The sequence below is a fragment of the Lagenorhynchus albirostris genome, chromosome 11, assembly GCF_949774975.1.
Source record: "Lagenorhynchus albirostris chromosome 11, mLagAlb1.1, whole genome shotgun sequence".
Classification (NCBI taxonomy): domain Eukaryota; kingdom Metazoa; phylum Chordata; class Mammalia; order Artiodactyla; family Delphinidae; genus Lagenorhynchus; species Lagenorhynchus albirostris.
In genome coordinates this window covers 99,808,609-99,830,542 of record NC_083105.1, presented here as the reverse complement: position 1 = coordinate 99,830,542, position 21,934 = coordinate 99,808,609, and the positions used below count along the sequence as shown (strand labels likewise).

At 54.9% G+C, this 21,934-nt stretch overlaps 1 protein-coding gene across 1 annotated transcript in view; it reads left to right on the top strand.

Annotated features, from left to right (window-relative positions):
• Nucleotides 1-4,958: 4,958 nt before the first annotated feature.
• Nucleotides 4,959-21,934, top strand: part of CCND2 (cyclin D2) — a 30,849-nt gene continuing 13,873 nt past the window's right edge. Inside the window, exons 1-5 of the mRNA XM_060167166.1 lie at nt 4,959-4,986; nt 8,244-8,478; nt 10,241-10,456; nt 13,010-13,169; nt 21,619-21,767. Of these exons, the coding sequence (XP_060023149.1) occupies nt 4,979-4,986; nt 8,244-8,478; nt 10,241-10,456; nt 13,010-13,169; nt 21,619-21,767 (768 nt within the window). The 5' untranslated portion in view covers nt 4,959-4,978. The remainder of the gene's footprint in view (nt 4,987-8,243; nt 8,479-10,240; nt 10,457-13,009; nt 13,170-21,618; nt 21,768-21,934) is intronic.

The following is a 21,934-nucleotide window of genomic DNA, read 5'->3' as shown; positions in this document are numbered from 1 at the left end:
ATCGCTCAGCATGAATACCTTGATGAATACTATATAGAATTTCAAGTGCAGACTCCCAGACACAGAAGGCATATTCTGTGACGGGCCAAAATGTCATGAGGGTCCACAGCCCATTCCCCTGTTTCCAAGCAAGACTACATCTAATCTATAACAGAGAGCCAGGCTTCCCTAAATCTGAAAAGAGTTCCACTGAGTGAAACATACAGGCAGCCTAGGTAAAGTCTTAAGTGTCTAAATGGAAGGTCAGACCTTGATTTCTCGAGGTAAAGTATGGTTTTCATCCCAAGTATAGCAGATTTCACTGGAGTTCGATTACCAACTTACTTAACTCATTTGCTAGATGACATAAAATTGCGGGTAATTACACTACAAAGAGTAATTATCTGAATAATTTCCTTGTACAAAGGCACGTCACTTGGAGCCTTGGTCTATATTATGTTAGGGAAATTTTAAATTAGGTACACCATTTTATTTAAAAAAGAGAAACATTAGAAGAATATATATTCAGAAGTAGGGGGTAGAAAAACTTGCTCTTCACCAGTTTATTGGAATTATACAAAAGGGAGCTCATGGGCTGCTACCTGAAACAACTAAATTTCCTGAGTTTAAATGATTTCAGGAAGACCTCACACACAAAATGGCTGTCCAGATGTAATGCATGATCTAGACTCCCCTCTCTCTCAAAATATTTCTTTAAAATGATATTTCATGATCCTGAAATAATTGGTGACTGTGAGATGCCAGATGTAAGACATTTCCTCCAAAACCTTACGTAAACCCATACCATTCGCTTTAGAACATCTTCCTTGACACCAGGAAAGGCTTTAGGTCCTGAGTTTGCATTAGCTAGACTGACCGCCTGGCTGCTCTCAAAAATGGAAACATATGTGGGCACGATGAAGGTAGGGATTTGTAAATTAGGCAAAGGAATTTTCCTGTTCATTTTTAATCCTGTGCATTTTGTTCTCTTCCCTTAAGCAATACGTCTACTAAATTTTGGTGACTTTTTATTTTCAAAAGCACAAAATTGAGCCCTTTTGGTGTTGTTTCCCAGGACAAAAACCTAACTTCAGAATCCATTTCCTTACAATTCGATCACAATTGTTAAAGAAACATAAGATGAAGGCTCACACACACTCATTGGAAGAGAAGACAGCGGAATTACTATCATCTATTATCATCATCATCATTATTACACAGGGCTTGAAGGAACACACCTCTATATGTCATAAAGAAAAAATTATTTGGTTTATAGCTGATGGGACCACAATGCAAGTGTGATTTGAGATGGCTAACAGCAGAAATAAATTAGGATTTTCTGTTCTAACTTCACCTTCCACATAAACCCCTCTCCTCTGAATTTGTGCTTTTCTAAGTTGTTTACACAATGCATAGGCGCAGACTTTGTTTCAAGTTCATGTAAGAGCAGATGCCCTTACTTCAGGCTGAACAAAAAGGAAATGCATTCCTCCTAGGAGTCTAAATCCATCCTAGCTTGGATTGTCTAGCATACTTATACAAACTTCTTGCTTTCAGGTCAATCCTAAAATAGAAAGAACATCTCTCTCCAGAGGTGCACATTTTAAAGATGATAAAACTTTAAAAACAATCTATTTCACATTTCAAATGAAAAATGCCAACCAAAGACCACCAAGAAAATAATTTTAGAAAAATGTTCACTCTCCCTCCTGAATTGTGCCACCGGGGAAAAAAGCCACAAACAACAACAAAAGCAACCCAAAACCTCAACAAGAAAATTATGTCTCCGGTTTTTATTAATGAGTTTTTTAAAGTTTGGAGAATATGAATTTAGGGTGTTGTAGAGTTATGCTATAAACTATACTAACAAATGCCGGCCATCCTTGTGTTTAAAGGCTGAAAAATAAAATATGAAATACGGACTATTTGTTAGAAATAGTTTACATTGCTTCGATTTGGTTGTAACTAATACACAGCTGAATAAAGTCACAAAATCGAAAGAATATTCAATCACACTAGGAAAGTGGACATTTTAAAGGCAAATGAACGTTTGAACTCGGGCAAAGTGTTTATAAAAACATTTTTAAGTTTTATAAAACAAATAAAAATGACTATTGCTCCAGAAACATTTCTGGTAGGGGTAGTCTTGACATTTTACTAGGGATTTAAATCTACAAAACGTTTAACATGACCTCCCCGAACTTAAATGTCTAAAATGAAGCAGGAGTAAAATTTAAAAGACATTTGTCTTTTTGGTTTTTCAAACACTTCTTTGGTTCCTTCCCTTTTCTTTTCCTTCAATAATTTATTCTGTTTTTCTACCTTTGTACATACAAATCAAGTGTCCATCAAATCAGGCACCAGAAAAGCAAGCTCTCTTAAATATAGTTCACTCAGACTGACCTTCCACAGCAAGTATTGACATTTTCATTAATTTTAACTCTTTTTCCCCCCCAGAAGAAACAAAACAAAGTCTCTTGGGTCAGAACAGCAACCATTAAACGAAAAAGAAATAAATAATAAGTTAAAAATAGAGGGAATGTGTTAAAACGAAGGAAGAATGGTCATAACCAAAGTCTGTCATCTTCAAAAAGAAACAGTTCCACACTTCATGACTGATTCAAACAGAAAGCTTCTCCTTTACATTTGAAACAAGTAATTCCACCTCACAAGCACATTTTCAAAGAAGCCCCTAGCTTTCTGCATCTGATTCTTGCAACATTCTCTATACCTCATCGAGGTAAAACCCAGTTCACATTGACTATTTTCCTCCCAAAGAGTCCCACTGAGCTTCTTGTAAATTTCAGTATCAACTCAGCGTTATCACCGTGGGTTTTAAGAATGGCACACTTCTGATATCACCCCCCCGACTGAAAGATTAAAAAGACTTTGCCCACATAGAGGGGAAATGAAGGTGCGCGGACTCACTCTGCAGCTGCAGTGTTTAGCTCTCGGGGTCTAAATGGTCCTCCACGAGCACGGACACCCTGGGGGTATCCAGCGAGTGGGAGGGGAGTCGCCCTAAACGCTTGCCCATTTATTTGTGGAACTCTTTGGACGGGCGTTATTTCTAGACGGATTTGCTCCTAACACGGTAAAATTCGTCCAAAACTGCTTCTACGCATCCTCGGGAGATGGACTGTCACATGTAATTTTCACAAAGTCAGCCAACCCAGCTGGTATCGAAATAGTGGATGGGGCGGGGGGACCAGGGAGGAATAAGTCGCGCGTAAAATACTGGCGTCCAAGTAAGTGCAGAACTCATTCCCGAGCAACAGAAAGCACACCCACGTCTCCCCCGCTGGAGAGACGGCGGAGAGCTAGGTGGTGGCGCGTCGCGACCAGCAATCGCGATATTCAATCTGACGTCGCCAAGGAGCGCAACTGGACGGCAACGCAAAGCAATCAGCTTTTCCCGGAGCTGAGAGCAGCTCGCGATTTCAAAGGGAGAAAACTCAGCTCCTCGTGGTGGAAGGTGCGGGGGCGCGGCAGGGAGGGCCTGGGAGGGGGTCGCCATTTGGCTCCGGGCGGGCGCGCGCGGCGGTCCCAGCGACCCGGGCGGCCGGGGGCGCGAGGCCGGAGCGCCGTCCGCTAGGGGCGGGCCACGCACCGCCGCCGCCCGCCCCCGCCCGCCCCCTCCCCCGCCGCTTCCTCTCGCTCTCCCAGCCCCTTCCCCCCACGTGTGGGTGACGTCAAAATTCCGCGAAAAAGCCGCGTGGTGGCTCCTCCGGCGGAGGCGCGATTCCGTTGCCCAGCGGGCCCCTCCCGGGCGCCGGGGGGAGGGCGAAGGAGCGAGCCGGCCGGTTCCCTTTCCTCCCGGAGGCCGAGCCCCACCGACGCCGGGGGGCAGATGCCCCCCGCCCCAGATCTTACTGGAAAAGTCACTTTTATAAACCGAAGACACTTCCAGGGCTATTTTCGGCCGCGTGAGGCAGCTGAATCAGACAGGAAGAGGGGGAAATTTCGGGTCTCTTTACTTTTTATTTTTTTTTCAAGGGAGGGGAGGAAGATGCGAGGGGGGCGAACGGACGGCAGGCGTTTCTGACCCACGCCTGTCGCATCTGCCGCCCGAGGCACGCAGCCCGGGTTCAAGCTCGGACCCAGGGAGGGCGGCTGGAGAGCGCAGGCCGGTATCCCCGCAGGGTCTGGGCGCCCCAGGGCTGCCACGGGCCGAGGGGCGGCCGTGCGGGGTCCCGGAAGCGCTCTCACACCTGGGTCCCAGTGCCTGGCGCGGGGAGCCACCCGGCGGCTCGTCCCCACCCACCTTCTGTCTCCTCGAGCTCCAGTTCCCGACCTGTCCCTCTTCCTTTCGCACATTTTTCTAATTTGCTTCCACTCCCTTCCCACTCCCTCCCGTCCCCTCCTTCTGCACCTCCTCGGCTTCCTTCCTGGTACTCCGGCCTCCTAGAGCCGAGACTCGGACCCTTGGCCATCTACTTTCAAGCGACCGTCGGGTTTTCGGTTTTGACTGGCCGTCCATCCCTAAATGGAGAAATACACCGCTCTGCTCTGGGGGGGAAGTTAGGGGTGGCGGGGGCGCCTGAGCCCGAACTCACTCCCCTCCCCCCACCCCGCCAGAGCGCCCCTAGGAGGACGAAGCTTGCAGCCGACAGCGGGATCACCTGGCTGGGCGGCATCCGCCAGGTGAGCTGGGGCGTAAGTGTGCTTAGCGTTGCAGGTTCCTGCAGAAATGTGCCTATAAACACCCTGCACCTACAGGGGTTTGTACACTTTCCAACCGAAACTCCACAACGCGAGGGGTGGTGAGCCGGCCAGGGAGGGAATAAAAGTCCAGTAAAACTGACGTTCGCTAAAGGTTATCATTGATCCTACAAAGGGAAGGAGGTGTTTTTTCCCCCCCTTGAGGGGTTTAAAAGGAATAAGGAAGAGCCAATATTTTGTTTTGTTTTTTTCCCCTACAGTGACCAGTTTTGACTTAAAAGCCGGAGCACAGACGTTTGGTTTTTTTCTCTAAACCTAAGGCTACACGCAAAAGAAAATGCGCAGGTTTGTCCAGAAGGCAACGTGCCTTTTCCCGCGTGCGAGGAGGAGTGCTTTTTAGCAAGCAAAATTAAAGTTTTAACACATGGTCGGAGTGGCGACCAAAAGGGAAAACTCAGTTTCCAGTCCAAGCCTCGCGGAGACATTCCTGCCAACCTCCGCACCCTCGCACGCCCCACCCCGAGCCTTGGAGCCTGAACCACTGGGGGACGGATTCGCTGCGAGGTTGCTGTTCGGGAACAGTCCGTAATCGGAAGGGGAAGTCAATGGGGAACTTGAAGGGGCGAGCCTGCCACGCGGGGAGCGCCCGCACCCGCGGGTCTGGGTGGACGGAGAGGGCGGCGGGGAGAGGGGCATCCGCCCGCGCCCCTCCTCTTCACAGCCGTCTGTCCCCCGCCCCCCGGCCCCGCTCCCCGCCGGAATTTCTCCGTAAAGCCAGACGGGTTTGGGGTTAGGGGGAGGGAAGGGGAGAGGGGGCCCCTCGGCTCGCCGCTCCCGAGACTTGAGGCCTCACCACCCAGGTTTTCTCCCCAGGGTGGGCGAGGCCCGGAGGACGACCACCCGCCTCTTCCCCGCCCCCAGCTGCCCCTCTTCAGGGGACCCAGGGCTCGGGATGCTTTCCCTGCAGGGAGGTGGAGAAAAGGCCGTGCTGGGTTAGTTACCAAGTGATGTCAAGAGGCTGGGAGCCCTCGCCGGCTTCTGTCCTTGCCTGTCGGGGCAGATTTATACTTTAAAAATACCTCTCTCGCCCACACTGCCCCCCACCCCCTACCCCTACAGCTTTCTTTGATCCGCTCAAAGGTGGCTGAGCTGAAGTTTGAGTAAGTCCTTTATGGGGTTTTAAAATGTTAAGTTCACTTATTTATCCGGAGTGACTCAAGGCCTGAGTCGGGAAGTCCACGTTGACTGAAATCAAGAGGTGATTGTTAGGCACCCGCTGTCTTCCGAGGAACACCGTACTCGGCCCCGACTGTCATCCGCCGTGCGGGACTGTTTCATTTTGAGTTTGCAACTTGGGTTTTTCAGCGAGCTTTTTTTCTTCCAGAAAGCTAATGGCTTCCACCGCAATTAGACATTCTCCTCGCCCGCCCCTTCCCTCCCCTTTCTTTACATACAGTCGATTGGATACTAATTCCCGAGGCTATTGATAAGGTCGCCCGCGCCCCGGCCTCTCCCCAGCCCTCGCCCGCCCCAGTCCCCGCTCTCCCTCCGCCCTCCCTTCCTTGGCTTCCTTTTGATGTAGCGGGGAACGCGTCCTACTAAAAAAAAAAAAAAAAAAAAAAAAAAAAAAGTAATCTGCCCGGTAACAATCAGCGCGCAGTAGCAGGAGACCCAGAGCTATTGGCTATGCAAATAGAGGGAGGGGAGACGGCGCCCCAAACTCTTACTCACCCTTTTAAAGCGATATCCCCCTTCCACCCACCCACCCACCCCTTCCGCCCCACCCTCGTGGAAAGGGGCTGGCCCCGGGGCCAGGGTTAATCGCTCGCACCTCTGGTTTATGCGCTGTCCGCCCTCTTTATTCCACCTCCCCCTCCTTTCAGGGAACAGAGCTCACAGCTCACCCAGCCCCCCGCCTCCCCCCGCTCGCCCTCGCGCCCCGGTTCGGGCCCCCTTTCTCCGCGAGGGAGGTCCTGGGCCAACCGCGGTGTCTCTCCAGGGACCCTACCCACGCCGCGCTCGGCGCACGTGCCAGCTCCGCCAGCGCGCCGCGGGCCCTGGGCCCACTCCCTTTCTTCCCGGAGCGAAATAGCACAGACGGGCAGGGTGGGGGGTGGCGGGAGGAAGGAGGTGAGGAAACGCCATCAGATCCCCTCTAAAAGCGGCTTTGACCCGAGGATGCATTGGAGCACGTGTCAGAGCCGACCGCACTGGCTGCGTCTCCACCGTAGTTCCGCTCGCGGGGGGAAAGCCCTGGCTGCGAGCGACGCGTGAACCCGGAGGGTCCGCGAGGGTGCAGGCGAGGGACCCGGGGTGGAACTCTTGGGCCTCGGAGGAAAGGAAGGGGTGGTGTCGTTGGCGCCCGGGGAGAGAGGGGGAGCCAAACCTACCCCTCTTTCGCCCCTCTCCCCTCCTCCTCCCGGGCTATTTCCTAGAAAGCTGTATCAGTGTGGCCACGCTCCGCGCAGGCACCTCGGGCGGCTTGTCAGCAGAGGCAGGGCGAGGAAGCGGGTTTTTCCTGCGTGGCCGCTGGCCGCGGCGGAACCGCTGGTAGCCCTGCCCCCGGCCTGCGGCGGCTCGGGGCGCCTCCCCGCGTCTCCCAGTGGCGCCTGCGGCGCCCCAAGAACGGGATGGTTTCTGCTCCTGGGTCACATTCTATCACGTCGGAGAAGCGCCCCCTCCCTCCGGACACTCACCCCTCCCCACCAACACATCTGCGGGGGGGCGGGGGCGGGGGTTGGAGTGGGCGCCGAAGTTCTGGTCCCTTTAATCGGGTTTTGGAAACAGCAACATGATCAGGAACATAAATTTCAGGGACATAACCTTTTTCTCTGGGTATGCGAAGTTGCTGTTTTCTCAGATCGCCCTCCCTCTTTCTCACGTAAGGGATCTATTTCTCAGTTGTCTGAGCCCACCTCATCTTCAAGTAATCCACCCGTCATTCCTGGATCTTAAAATACATGGGCGGTAGTATTAGGATCAGTTTTGAAGTAGCCAGAGTCGGAGGGTCGTATTTTGGCAGGATGCACCTACAGAATGTGCGCAATTAGAGGAAATAAGTAGGAATCGGTGGGGTTTTTTTTTTTGTGGGTTCCCCTCTCCGAGGCCCCTGGCTTGCGGGGCTGCATAGAGGGAGAGGGCCTCGGAGAGCTAAGGAGAGGGGGCCGGGGGGCGGGGGACCGCGTTTGAAGTTTGGTCGGGCCAGCTGCTGTTCTCCTTAATAACAAGAGGGGAAAGGAGGGAGGGAGGGAGACACTGAGAGGAGGAGGGGAGGACCGGGAGGGGAGGGAAAGGGAGGAGGAACCGGAGAGGGGGGTGAGGCGAGAGGGAGGAGAAGTAACTGCCCAGCCAGTTTGCGTCACTGCCTCGGAGAGCAGAGAGCAGAGCGAGCTGGGGAGAGCAGACAAGTTTGAAGGGGAGGGCAGGCAGAGTCAGCAGCCCCCGGGGCGCTCCTCTCCCACCGCCCATCCCTTTCCCCTCTTCTTCCCCAGCTTCCCTCTCTGCCCTTCGCTATTTCCCCGAAAACCCCTTATTTAGCCAAAGGAAGGAGGTAAGGGGAATCCTCTCCCCTCCCCCCTCCAAAAAAACCCCCAATTTTCCAGTCCGGAGATCGCAGGGGCGCGAGTGGGCACCCAGCTGGCCATGGAGCTGCTGTGCGGAGAGGTGGACCCGGTCCGCAGGGCCGTGCCGGACGCCAACCTGCTCCACGACGACCGCGTGCTGCAGAACTTGCTGACCATCGAGGAGCGCTACCTTCCCCAGTGCTCCTACTTCAAGTGCGTGCAGAAGGACATCCAGCCCTACATGCGCAGGATGGTGGCCACCTGGATGCTGGAGGTAGGTCTGCAGGCAGGCGCACCGTCTGTCCCCGCCCGGACCCCAGACCCCACGCGGGGACCCTGAACCTGCGAGAGGGCAGCCTCCGCGCCCGCCTCCCCGCTGCTGCGCGAGAGGTTACCCCGTGCCCTCGGCGAGACGCGTGGCTTCCTTTCTGTTCCTTGCGGGGTGCAAGATTAACGGGGGGAGAGGGGAGGAGGGAGGAGGCAAATCTGGGAGCAGCGAGGCTGTCCCGGGGCGGGGGTGGGGGAGCATCCCGCGCGCGGTTGCCTGCCTGTGGCTGCCTCCCCCCCCCCACCCCGACCTGTCTTTTGCGAAGCCGAGGCTGCTTTAGGTGCCTTGAAGAAGGGAGTAGGAGCGGGAAGCCGGGACCCCAAAGTTAAAAAATCAGCCCCCCCACCAAAGGCCAGGGCAAATTCGTCCTAGCCTCGGGTACCCCCCCCCTCGCCTGTGGTCGCGACTCCGCGTTGGCACTAAGGGGGGAGGGCGGAGGGCGGAGGGAGAAGAGAAACGGGGAATTCAGGAGCCCCGGAAGTCACACTGAAGAAACGTGTGTTTTCGGGGAACCCAAAAGAACCACTTCTTTCCCCTCGCTCCGAACCCTTGCGGAGCGAGCCGTGTGCCCACGTCTGCACGGCTCCGGACCTGCCGTGGTTTCGCCATGTTGCTTTGTAAACTCGGGGTGGAGAGGCTGGAACGCGTCGCCCGCTCCCCCTCTCACCCCACTATCCCGGCCCCCCACTTCTGATGGCGCCTTCGCCCCCGATCCCCCCCTCCCTCACGAAGGTTACTTACGTTTCGGCCTTCAGTTTCCTGGGTGCGGAGAGCTGGGTGGGGTGGGAGGGGGGAGGAGGTGTGTGCAGGGGCGATAGCGGGTCCCCCCCGAAGGAGAGGCCGGAGCCCCCCGCGCCTCTCTCCGGCGGCTCCCCGTTCTCGTCTGTCCCCCAGCTCTTCGCCACCGTCCCCGGCCTCTGCCCTTGTGGGCCGCGGCCGGACACTCCCGCCGCCGCGCTCACCCCTGCAAGTTTCCCCCTCGGTATCCAAAGCCCCAGGGGTCGCGGTCCAGACCTTCCCGGCACCCCAAACCTCCGTTGCGGGTAGCCTGGGTCCTCTGTGGGGTTTTCACGGCGAAAGGTCTTGTCTGGGGTATTTCCTCGATTTTTAATTATTTTTTGAACCCGTCTCCCCTGCCCCGACTCCGGCCGCCCAGGCTGCGCGGCGCTGGCTCCCTCCGCCCTCCCCCCCGCTTCCCCACCTCTCCCCACCCACCCCCCCAAATGCGGCGCCTGGGCCGCGGGGACTCCCCCCGACAATTTTTTCAATTGTCGGGAATGATAGAGCAGGGTCTGGGGGTCCGAATGAGACCAAGAACGAGACCCCCGGAGCCTCCGGAATATTTTTATTGATTTTTTGAAAAGATGACGAAATCCAAAAAAGAGAGTGAGTGAGTGCGAGCGAGCGGAGCGGTGAGCGGCCCACGGGGGCGGCGGGGCCGGAGCTGCTGCGCCTTCGGCCTCGGGGTCCTTAACCCACCTCTCCGGTGAGTTTTTAGGCTCCCGGGGAGGACCCCAGCGCGGATGGCCATTCAGATTGACCCCAATTTCCTCGCCTTCACTCTGATCGCTTATTCTACTCCCCTCCCCCTCCCCCCCGACAAATTCAATATTTTTGTCGTTTTCCTAGATTGTGCGGTTTCCCTTTTTTCCTCTTTTCCTGATATTATGGTCTCCCCCCACCCCGACCCTGTCCCCTCGTGTCATAGGTCTGTGAGGAGCAGAAGTGCGAAGAAGAGGTCTTTCCTCTGGCCATCAATTACCTGGACCGCTTCTTGGCCGGAGTCCCAACTCCGAAGACCCATCTGCAGCTTCTGGGGGCCGTGTGCATGTTCCTGGCTTCCAAGCTCAAAGAGACCATCCCGCTGACCGCTGAGAAGTTGTGCATTTACACGGACAACTCCGTCAAGCCTCAGGAGCTGCTGGTAATCACTGCCTCCTTCCCCCCTGCCTTTCTGCTGTCCCCTATCCTAATAATATACTCTGATGCCGCTGCTCCCAGAACAGATCCTTAGGACCCCAAATTACCCATCCCTGACGTTTTCACACTTCTGGGAACTCTTTAACACGACGCTCCTTGCGTTCCTACTGTGTGCGGGGCTCTGTACGAAGTACCGAGACTCCACCCATGAATAACGTCCTCACTCAGGGAGGTTTGTGTTGGTGAGATTCATTTGCAGCCGCTTACGTATGCAGAGGAGGCATGAAGCACAGTGATAAAATATTTTAATTAAATTCCAAATTTTCAATCGCGGAATTCCGAGACAGAAATCAACCTCTCACATGATTCTCAAATACACGTGTGGCGTGTCTCCTAAGAACCGGGAGTTCAAAGGTAGGTCTTAGGCACCTCTTAGAGTCTCAAGATACCCACACATAGTAGCTGTTCACTTAAATACCAGCTCATTGGCTTTTGAGCAGAGTCAAATAGGGCCCTTTGTCAGAGGGTTGGGAGGCCTGAATTCCTGTCTCCGGTGGGGCTGTTACCTCTACATAGACACGGGGTCCTGTCTGGACTCTGGTTTTCTGCCCGCAAACCTTTTTCCCACCCGATAGGACTCTTGGCCCCTGTAGCTTCATACTTGAGACGGCCATGTAGCAGCAGCGTGGCGTTGGTTGGGTGGCCCCAGAGGCCCACCTTCAGTGATCTGCACAGCCTATCTCCCAACTGTTTGGAAAAGGGGCCCCCTCTTACCACCCCTCCCCCTCCCCCTCCCCGCTGGCCAGGCCGGCACTAAGTCCACAGGGCCCGGGACTGGCTGCCTGAACTGAGCTCTTTGTGAGAGGCCTTCCTCCCTGAGGCTGTGCTGCCACCTAGCGGCAGACATGTGCAAGGATGGGGAGGAATCTCCGAGAATGCAGAGGGGCATGAATGACCTCACCTTTGAACAGTTGCCAGATTTCAGCTGCTTCTGGTTTGGTCCGAGAGGCCCAGAAAGGTGCTTTCTTCTAGGAGATCTGCTTCCTTTAATAATGGTACAAGTCGAGTGGTTTATACTCGCATTCCCCCGTGAGAAGGAGAGCTGGAATTGCAAGCCATCTTGGAAGACACTGACTGTTCAGTAGTCTGTCTGGGTTTTCACCGCCAACCTCCCGTAAAAAAACCAAGGCAGACTTGAAGGCAGGTAAAGAGAGCATGGTTAAAATTGGGATCCAGTTATATTTCTCACGGGAGACGAGGAAAACGAATCTTCCTTTTGCTTCACTGTTTCAACATGATGGGGGACTCGGGTATGTTTCAGAGCACCCCAGTTTTTTTCCAGGGGCTTGCCAAGCTAATTTGTACTGCTGCAGACAAACCTGCCTTTTTCCAGTCTCTGTCTCTTTATCCCAGAAGTTGAGAACTGGAGGAGTCCTCCTATTTTACCAACAAGAAAGCCGAGGCCAGGGAAGGGGAGGGAGTTGGCCCAGACCACACAGCCAGCCGGTGCTGTGGGTCGCAGGCAGAATAGGGCTCTGGTGGCCGGCTTGGCAGGCGGAAGACAGTCGGTATCTTGGGGTGAATGGGGGAACGGACTACACTGGTAAGCTGGTCGCTCATTCTGCTGATGACGATAGATCGATGGGCCTGTTTTTCCCTCTGACTGCACATAGTTTTAAGGCTCTCTCTTTGGCTTGTTTCCCTTTGAGCACAATTCCCCCCAACGTATCCCAATAAGGGAGAGAAACAAGGTTTTTCACTAGGTGGGCTGCTGGTGAGAGGCCTACAAGAGACAGGGTTGCACAGCGCCAGCATTTGGGCTGCGGGCTTCTATGACCTTGAACAAGGACCTTCACCCTGCCCTGAATCACCTCCAGCTGCACAAGGGGGTTGCCAGTGACCATGAGGTCCTTCAGTCATGGTAACAAAGGCTGGTGAAACATTTCAGTGGAAGGGTGCCCCGTGTCTGAGTATCATTTCCCAAGATTTCTGCATTACGTGTCATGGGGAAAGTTTTAGCAGCAGAGAGAAAAATGGTACATTTTGGCACCAACTACGAGCAAGCTAATTGGTTGCCAAGGATTTGGGCCAAGAAACCTAATTTTGAGCTTTATTCTGTGTACATCATTTTTCCACGAGGATTAAAAGGACCATTAATCTGGTGAGAGAGATACAATAAATTGCTACGAAAGGGCTACAATGACCTTGGCGGTATCTTACTGTAGATTCAACCTTCTGGGTGGGCGGGCAGAAGCATCCCCGGGAATGGAAGTCAGGGTTGGGTGTGGGTCGGGGAGCTGGAGAGGCAGAGAAATAGAAGAAGGTACCATCTTGGCAACAGCTACCTGGGCGCTCATTATTTTCAGTGGAGCCTGACCTTTGAAGCCTGAGAAGAGCCGTCACCCACTTCAAAGCTTAGGGCCACTCTGATAAACGGCCCCGCCTTCCAATCTAATGAGAATCCTTCCGAAGACTGGTCTGGATGCCAAGCCCCCAGTCCCGGATGCCAGGTCAGCCTGTGGGCTTTATACTCTTCCCTTCCTCCCTCCGTCCCCAGGAGTGGGAGCTGGTGGTGCTGGGCAAGTTGAAGTGGAACCTGGCGGCCGTCACCCCCCACGACTTCATCGAGCACATCCTTCGCAAGCTGCCTCAGCCCAGCGAGAAGCTGTCTCTGATCCGCAAGCACGCTCAGACCTTCATCGCTCTGTGCGCCACTGGTAGGAGCTACTGGAGCCCGGTGGGGGCCTGATGCTGGGGAGGGCTTTGGGGGGGGGTGGATTCAAGGAGGAGGACCGCAGCCCTAACTTCCAGGGATTGGGGGGTCGAGGGGAGGGGGTCCCAAGTAATCTAGAGTCCAAGGTTTCATTCCTGGGCTGTTTCTTCCTTCCTTTATCTCAGCTGGTATATTTTCTCTCTCTGCCAAGCTCATAAATGGTTTATGAGGACAGGTGTGGTGAGGGGGGGAAAAAAACAGCGCCTGTTAAAATATTCTTTATGGTGTCTAAAGTGCTCTTTGAAGATTATATATACTGCCCTCTGGTCGTGTTTCAATCTTTCATCTCTGGAGGAAAAGGATGGCTTGGAGATAAGCCCAAGAGGAAATTTGGAGGGGGGCGGGATGCAAATATAGGTCCGAGGAACGCTGTCAAGATAAATACCGCCTGCCCTGATAAGTGGTCGGGGAGGCCAGAGGAATTCTTTGGCTGCAGGGCATTTACTGCCTTCCGGCAGCTCCTTCTGCAGGGTTCGGGTGAACATGTGGGGTTTTCAGCAAGGACTGCTTCCTGCGCCTGGGCTCTGCTGCCCTCCCTCCACGTGTTGGGGTTTTGACTGCAGCCTTTTTAACGCTGCAACTGCTTTTTCACGTTAAGAGCGCTACACCCACCCCATTGATCCCGCAATGGATACGTAGTCCTCGTTGGCCCGTTTGCTTTGCAATTAACTGATAAACTAAAGGCAGTGGTTTGATACTGTCTCATCACACTGAACTTTGGCCAGTTTCCGCCGTCTTCCCCCTCCCCCCATCTTTTTCCCCCCACCCCTAACGGTAGTGGCCATGGGAGAAACTCCGGACCCATCGTTGGCCAGGGTGGAGCGTCAGGAGTTCATATTTTCACAATCAGAAGTGTTAGGGAAAGAACTTGCTTGGGTGGACCTTTCCCCCCTGCCCCGGGGGAGAGGGCGGGGTTCACGGTTGCCAGGAGCATGTACTGGAATTGCAAAGGTGGGCTTGGGGCTTGACTTCTTTCAGTATCTTGTTACGTGTTAAGATGAGCACGTTATCTGCAATGTAGCATACGTGCCCTGTTCACAGTCAAAAGGTCGGGCTTTGCTACTTAGCAGCCCGCGACCTCTCTGAACCTCAGCCTCTTCATCTGCAAAATATGCCTATTGACACATGACGCTCCTACAGCCTTTTCAGGTGGTTAGGAAAACGGATATCAGAAGAGAGATGATGTACAAGGAGGTCCTTTGTCAACCAGGCAAGGTGTAGGCGATGTGCTCTGGTACCAAATGTGAAAATGTCTCCGATTCTGACTTTTACTGAGTGGATACAATGACTTTCCTAACCCTAACCCTGCTACCCCCATTTGAGTTTAGCAGGACGCCGTGCTCAGCCTTTGTGGGCTCAGATGCAGGGTCCAGCCCCCCCACTGTGGATCCCAGAGCAGGCTTCCCGTCCCTGAGCTTCCCAGATCCAGGCCCAGCCTCGTGGAGTGTCCGTGCCCTGTGCCCTTCCTGCAGCCCTGGGGGACCATTCTTTGCCCGTGATTCTCGCTGCCCTGCACACCGTAGCCCTTCTTCTGCTTCCTCCCCTTCTGCTGTCTGGCCTGGACCCTAGAGGTCAGACCCTCATTGACTTGTCATTTTGTCTCCCAGGCCCCGCTGTCCCTTCCTCTCCATTGTCATGATTCACTGTGGAGAAGGGGTCAACCAGCCCTTTTCTCTCTAGGACAGCTGACCCCTGACCCTGCGCTCCCCCATCGCCCAGCTGTCGATAGCCAGTGCTCTGCTCTGACCTTGTCTCTTGACGGACGTATCTTTTGGGGTCCATCTGCCCACTCCCCCTCGCTGATCTCTGACTCGGGTCGGGAGGGTGGGCGGAGTGACCCAGGCCAAAAGCAGATCCCCGGATTGCCTAAAGGCCCACGCTCTAAAATTGGGGATCCCGTCCGCCACTCCTGGCCTTCTTGGCCAGGTCCTTGGGGCAACTGCCACGTTTGGGGCCCGAGGAGGGAGCCTGGGATTCAGGGGCAGGGGATAGAGGTCTGAGGGGAGGCGGAGGAAGTCGGGAAGACTGCCCTTTGAGAGAGGAGCTAGCGTGGGGCAGGGGCAGGGAAGGATGGGAATAGGAACACCTCCAGCTGGGTACTGAGTGCCACGTGTGGACCGCTCGGAGCACAAGGAGGGTTTCACACGTTTCTGGGTCTAGAGGGGATGAGCCTGTCTGAGAGGCATTTCTTTCCCTGATCTGCCCTCGAGTGTGTCTGCATGGCCGAGTCACGTGGCATCCCGCTGCCTGGGGTTTTAGGGCCGTGGGCCTGACGGAGTGAAAGCCAAGGGGCTGCTTTTCTTGAGGGGACCACCTTCCGGCTGGATGAGATGCCTCGTTCTGGGGCCAGGGCGTGTGAGCAATGGGCGCGTGCCCGGGCCGGGCCGGCAGGTAGCCGGCACGAGTTACAGCAGCACAGGTCCTGCTCCGTTCCGTCCAGGGATCCCGGCCTTTCGGGGGCAGCCGCGACCCTGGGGCTCTGTGGCTAGTTGAGGGGGAAAGCTGCTTGTGAAAGAGCTGGCGGTGGTCCCGCAGTCCGTGGAGAGTGCCTGTGTGTGAAAGGGGAAGACGCAGGCAGGGCAGGGCTGCCAGTCCTCCTTCCGGGGGCTTGAGGCTTCCCATGGTGGCGAGACGGAGAGAGGTGTCCTCTTCCCTTCCCAGCCCTGAACAGCCTCTGGGGTGGAGACTTCGGCTGGTGCCGGTCGGTGGAGGCCATGGGGTGAGGGGAGCCCTTCATATCTGCCTTCCCTAGAGCCTTGGACGCTGGGCAGCACACTGTTCTCAGCATCCCCCTGGTGCCGCTCTGATGGCAGCGCCCCCAAGCCTGCCAACGAGGAAAGAGACCATTGGGATGACTCAGGATCCCGCCGGCGTGGGGGAGATTCCTGATGCATGACATCATGCTGAACAGATGATTCCAGTTAGTTTAGAAGAGCCAGTGGCATTGAGTTTGAACTTGGCGCGGGCGGGGGTGAGGGAGGGGGTGTTTAGCCTCCCTTCCCACGGCACCCCGCATCTCCCTCTGTGCCTAGGAGCCCCCCACCCCGAGGTGCTGCCCTCAGCTATCCAGGCTCCCTGCCCAGCGGGCCTGGGCCCCAGGGATGGCGATACCCCAGAGCTTCCCCGTCCTCCTGGCTGTACCTGGACGTGTCTCGCGACGCTTCATCCCTGGTTTACAGCCGGACAGTGGTGGCCCAGAGAGGGTCCACGACTTGGCCCCTGATACAGAAAGGGAGGTCTGCCTGGGTGGTTGGAAGATGGAAGGAAGGATGGAAAGCCCTTTCCATCTGCGACCCTCTGAGTTCCTCCACCGAGGAGCGGCCACGGGGCCCCAGGGAAGTGGACTGTTGAACGGGAGTCTCAGTTCTTCCACACGGGCAGCTTGACAGGGCCCATCTCACTTCCCACCAGGCCGTAAGGCGCGTGGGGAGCAGGCTGAGGGTCCTCGTCCAGCTCCCCACCGGCTCCGGCCTTTTAAAGGCCCACCTGAGGCAGGTTGGAGGAGAGGGAGAGAAGGGCATCCCTGGTTCTCTTCCCCTCGGAGCGAGCGCCTCTCGCCCCCTAGTGGTGAACAGAAGCACAGTGGTCACGCTTGCCGGTCAAGGCCTCGGCCACCATAGTCAAAACAACGGGGATAAAGCCAGCCCCAGGGCCGTGTAATCTGTGGTTTCAAACCCGCTTAGCTCAGAACGCTTCCTTCAGTGAAATCTTAACTAAGTTGATGAACTGTGGAGCAGCTCTCCTGCCCTTGTCCAGATTAAGGAGCCCAGTGGGCCCCCAGGAGGTCCTTGGGTGGTGAAGTGTCTGCAGGATCCCACAGGGGACTGGGGCCACAGACGGGAGGCGTTCCCATCTCCTGGACTCCTGAGCCAGGGTTCCTTCCTTTGGCCTTTTCTCCCGCCTCTGATGGGAAAGATGGCCGTGGATTCCCAGTGGGGCGTGGGCGGTGCCTCTGAAGAGCTCTCTACCTGCTGGTGAGTCTCAGAGTGCAACGTCCAGATGCCTCTCTCCATCTTAAGCCCAGGCCCGGCATCAGACGTTAGACAAGTCACTTAACCTCTCAAGATTTCATCGATTCACCCGTAAAAGGGAGTGTCTTGAAGCAGGTGAATTTCACCTTGTTCTTTGCTAATTCCTTGCCAAGTAAGCAAACAGTAGGAACACTGCCTGGGCTGGTCGGTGGAGAAGGTGGAGGTCAGGTCAGGGCTGCTGAGCTATGGGACCTGTTCCTTGGTTCTGGGTGACCCCAGCTGAATGAATAGTCCGACTTCTCTCTCGTTCCTTGCGTGCTTGTGCCCTCTTTCCATCCCCCTGGGAGGCCTCAGCTTCCCCCACTGCTGACAAAGCAGCAGGAGGCAGTGGGGACGCGATGAGGCCGGTTCTGCGAGAGAGAGAGAGAGAGAGAGAGAGAGAGAGAGAGAGAGAGAGAGAGAGAGAGAGAGAGAGAGAGAGAGATCTGAGAGCCTCAGGGCGGCCAGAGCAGAGCCCTCGTTCTCCTGGCCTTGCTGTGCAGGGCCTGCTGTTTCGCCGCATCCCTGCAGGTGCTGAACAGAATCGCCGACGGTCAGCATTGCCCACCCCGATCCCACAGCGGGCCCCTGGGGTAGGGATAGTGGGGTGATGACAGCAATGCTGCTGGTGGGTGTCATGGGTTGTTTACTGAGAACCAGGCCCTGTTCTCTTAGTTGCATCCTCAGAAGTACCCTATGAGAGTCTAATTATTATCCTCATGTGTAGGTGGAAAAATGGAGGCTCAGAGAGGTCAGGTAACTTGCCCACCTTCACGCAGCTGGTAGGTGGTAAGGTCACCAGCCTCCGTGGCCTCCACCTTCCAGTGCTTGGAGCTGCTTGGCCCAAACCCTTCCCACCCCCTTTTGGGGAATCCTCCTAAGTGTGTGTCTCGAATGCTCCTATCCTTTCTTGGAGACATTTCTTTAGAAGTCACCTAGCCATTTAGATCATATGTCCCATGTCTTGGGGGAATCATCATCCCATGTCTTGGGGGAATCATCATGGTGCTGCCTGGAACAGGGAGGAACACGTCGTAACTCGATCAGAACGGGTCCCTGCTCAGCTAATTGCCTCTCACTCTGGGGGGCGGGTTCTTATTAAGTCACACACACTTTAGCTTTCCAGGTGGGCAGCTGAGGATGGAGATAGACCCTCACCCCTGAGCACACCTTCAGCACCAACATAGAGCTTGTCGGCGTTTTTTGACCAAGAGATTCAGAGATTTGGGAGAGATCGTTACTTTGTATTTTATTTTTGCAAATAGCGTTTCCCCCACTGGATGGTGGGGACATTTACATACATCTTTGTATTCTCCTGATATCCCCACGTGCATGCATGTTGATGCATTTCTATTTACGTATTTATGGACAGTTGCAATCTTGATCATAGCACGTGCTCATGAAGCCTGATTTTATTTTTGCCCCCTCCCTCAAGTAAATATCGTGAATCTATCCATCCAGTTCCGTAGCCAAAAGTTGAAGGTTTCCAGAAATGGCTGAATGGGTTGGATGGAACTTTCCACAGGTGAGTGTGGAGGTTAGTTAACAAGAGCTAGTACAAGGACACGACCCTTCAGATGTTTTATTCAGGTGTTTTTCTCTCTGCCATTTCCCCTACCAGCAGAGAGGGGGTGTCCCTGGGTGTGGTCTTGGGGCAGCCCCTGAGGCCATGCAGAACTGCTCGATGGAGAGAGATGTCTTGTGACTTTGCTGCCTGGGGGAAGCCGTGCTGTGTTCTAGTGTCTCTTCCTTATTCTTTTCCTTGAGAGTCGTTTTTACTCCAGAGCCTTAAGTAAAAAGCCAGTTAGAGCCGGAAGGCCCCGAGAAGATTAGCCAGCCTACCTTCTTCCAACTTTTTGGACCTAAACCATAAAGGAAGAAATACATTTTATAAAGCAATTCAGGATAACTGTCAGTATACGTCAAATCGATACAAATGTTTCTTAAGACAGTATTGACTCTCACTACTTGCATTACTTCCTGATACTTTCTATGCTAACATTTTGTTCAACTCAACAACAACAAAAAATGCTGGTCACCACCTACAAACGAATTTCATGACCCTGTACTGAGTTGCAGGTGGAGGTTAGAAAAACTAGTTAGTTCGCTGCTCTAGCTCTACCCTCCTCATAGATAACTGGGACTCCAAGGGGCTGGGAGGGAGGAAGTGACTTGCCCAGGGTCCCACGGGCTGGACCTGGCTTTGTGGGAGAGCCGGGCAGTTGTCGGGGCCCTAGAGGGGGTCACTGCCCTGCTGCTCAGCAGCGCCAGCCTAGCTTCCCTGGCCCTGCTGGTGCTGCCCAGAGGCTGCCGTGTTCATGCAGCCCTTGCTCCCCAGTTCTGGGGGGCGGGGCAGGGGACAGTGTCCCTCGGCATTTTCCCACAAAACGAGAAGGGAGGTACGATCCTCTCAGCAGCCCCAGGACCATCCATCCGCACGCCCTGACTGCCAGGATTAATTCATTTGCTGGAAGTGGGAGTTGGGTTTGCAGGCAGCGGGATGCAAAGATAGGCGTGTGTGGGCTCTGCTTCCTGGGCTGAGGCCTGGGGCAGGGGGGCCGGGGATCCCCTCCTGCCCTGCCCTTCCCTACCAGCTGCTCCCACCCGGGGCCTGTGGGGGCCCAGGGCCACGGGCTGGCTGCTGCCTCTGCATTGTGAATGTCCCCGGGGGGAGCTAACAAGGTTACTGGGCAGAGAAACACTCCTGTGTGACCCCATGCGAAGAGACCTACAGCAGAGCGGGAGGCAGGGAGGCTGGCTTCGTCACTGTCCGGGGACAGAGAAGAGGCTCTGGACGAGTTAGAGCACAGCAGGCTTTGGGTGGAATGGCGTAATATATATACATCCCTCGAGAGGTGGAGATGGTGCGTGGGCTAAGAACAGAAGACCATGGAGAAAGACAGACAGACGGCCAGGCCTGCTGTGTTCATGGGATTCGGCCAGGAAGGGAAGGGTGTGTGCCTGGTTGAGCAACCCAGCGCAGTTTCTGAGGACGCCACTGACCTGATGTGGACAGTGGGGTCACTGATAGAAGTGCGTCCTTGGACTATGTTGATAGAATAGCAAGAGGGGGAGATAGTAGGTTGAACTGTTTCTGTAGGTTAAACGCGGTGCTTATGCTGGGAATGGAAGCGTGACCCACGTCTTCCCTCTACAGCGATCCCCCTCCCTCCAACTTTCCACTTCTACATGCAGTGAATTCACTGGGATGATGGCAAAACTAGAGAGAACCCTTTGTGGAAGAAGCGCTCCACTCCGGGGCTGCAGTCAGGGTCAGGGACAAAGCTCTCACCTCTTTCACCTATCAGCACAGGACAGGGGGAGGGCAGTGGAGACTCGGACAGCTTGGTTTCTCATCCACGACGTTAAGGTACTGATGGTACACAGCTTCCGTGGCTGACGGCTGTATCACACAGGCTGTAACGAGTCAGGTCCTGGCCGTGTCGGCAGGTGGGAGCCCTTAGCAGCAGGAGCAGGGCTAAGGGGTGTGTATCCTTACCTCCCTGCCATGGACAGCGGTGGCCGATTTGGTTGCCGGCCCTTCTGGGGGACACCCCCCCGCCCCAGAAGAAACTGGTGCTTGGGCTCCCAGGCTGGTACATAAAAGCATCCTCTGTAGTTGCTCTTGGAGAAATGGAAAATGAGGGGGTTCGAGCCCATCCAACGTATCATCGTTTTTCCACTTGTCTCTAGCAAACCACTCTTTTTTTTCCCCAGCAAGAAAATGGGATCTTCAGGCCTCAAAGCCATAAAATCTAAAGCAAGTCGTTCCTCTGATTAGGACGGCTAATGGTGGGAGTGTGATTGACTTCCTGTCCTCTCTTCTAACGTTCTGAGGGCCCTTGACGCTGGGTAGAAGTGGGAAATTGTGTGAAACTTGCCCCCCAGCACCCGCCCCCCATGGCTGCTTCTCCCACTTTCCTTGCATGGCCCATGGGATCTTAGTTCCCCAACCAGGGATTGAACCCGGGCCCCCTGCAGTGGAAGCATGGAGTCTTAACCACTGGACCACCGGGGAAGTCCCGTCCTTTTCTTTTTTTTTCAATCAAATCATCTCTTTTGTTCTGAGCCGTCTCAGTCCTGATGCCTGTCCAGAGAGTACGGCAGAGTCACGTCAGGGCTGTCGTCGTCCTTCCTAAGATTCACCTGCTCGTACTTCCCCCTCCTTCGAACATGTGGAGCCCTTGGCTCGTGTCACTTGTGTGGCACGTGGGTTATCTTGTCTGTACTGGTCTCAGACCTCCCTGTTCTACTCGGTCTCCTCCTTTTAAATCTGGAACTGCCACGGTCACGGGCAAATAAATGAAGGGCGTCTCGTGAAGGAAAGACTTAGGAGAGGATGCGTCCGTGGGGGTTCTGACCTTCCGCCTCTCGTCCTCGCAGACTTCAAGTTCGCCATGTACCCGCCGTCGATGATCGCAACTGGAAGCGTGGGAGCCGCCATCTGCGGGCTCCAGCAGGACGAGGATGTGAGCTCGCTCACGGGCGACGCCCTGGTGGACCTTCTGGCCAAGATCACCAACACCGACGTGGTAGGTGGCCCCCATCCATCCCCTTGGCTGGGACCAGGCCTCTCTTTCCTCAGCTCGGGGAAGGAGACAGTTGGTTCAGTGAGGAGGTGGCCGAGGTTCTTTGTCCGTTGGTTTCTGTTTTCTGAGATCGGCACCCGCGGTCATACAGAATTCAGCAGGTGAGGCCC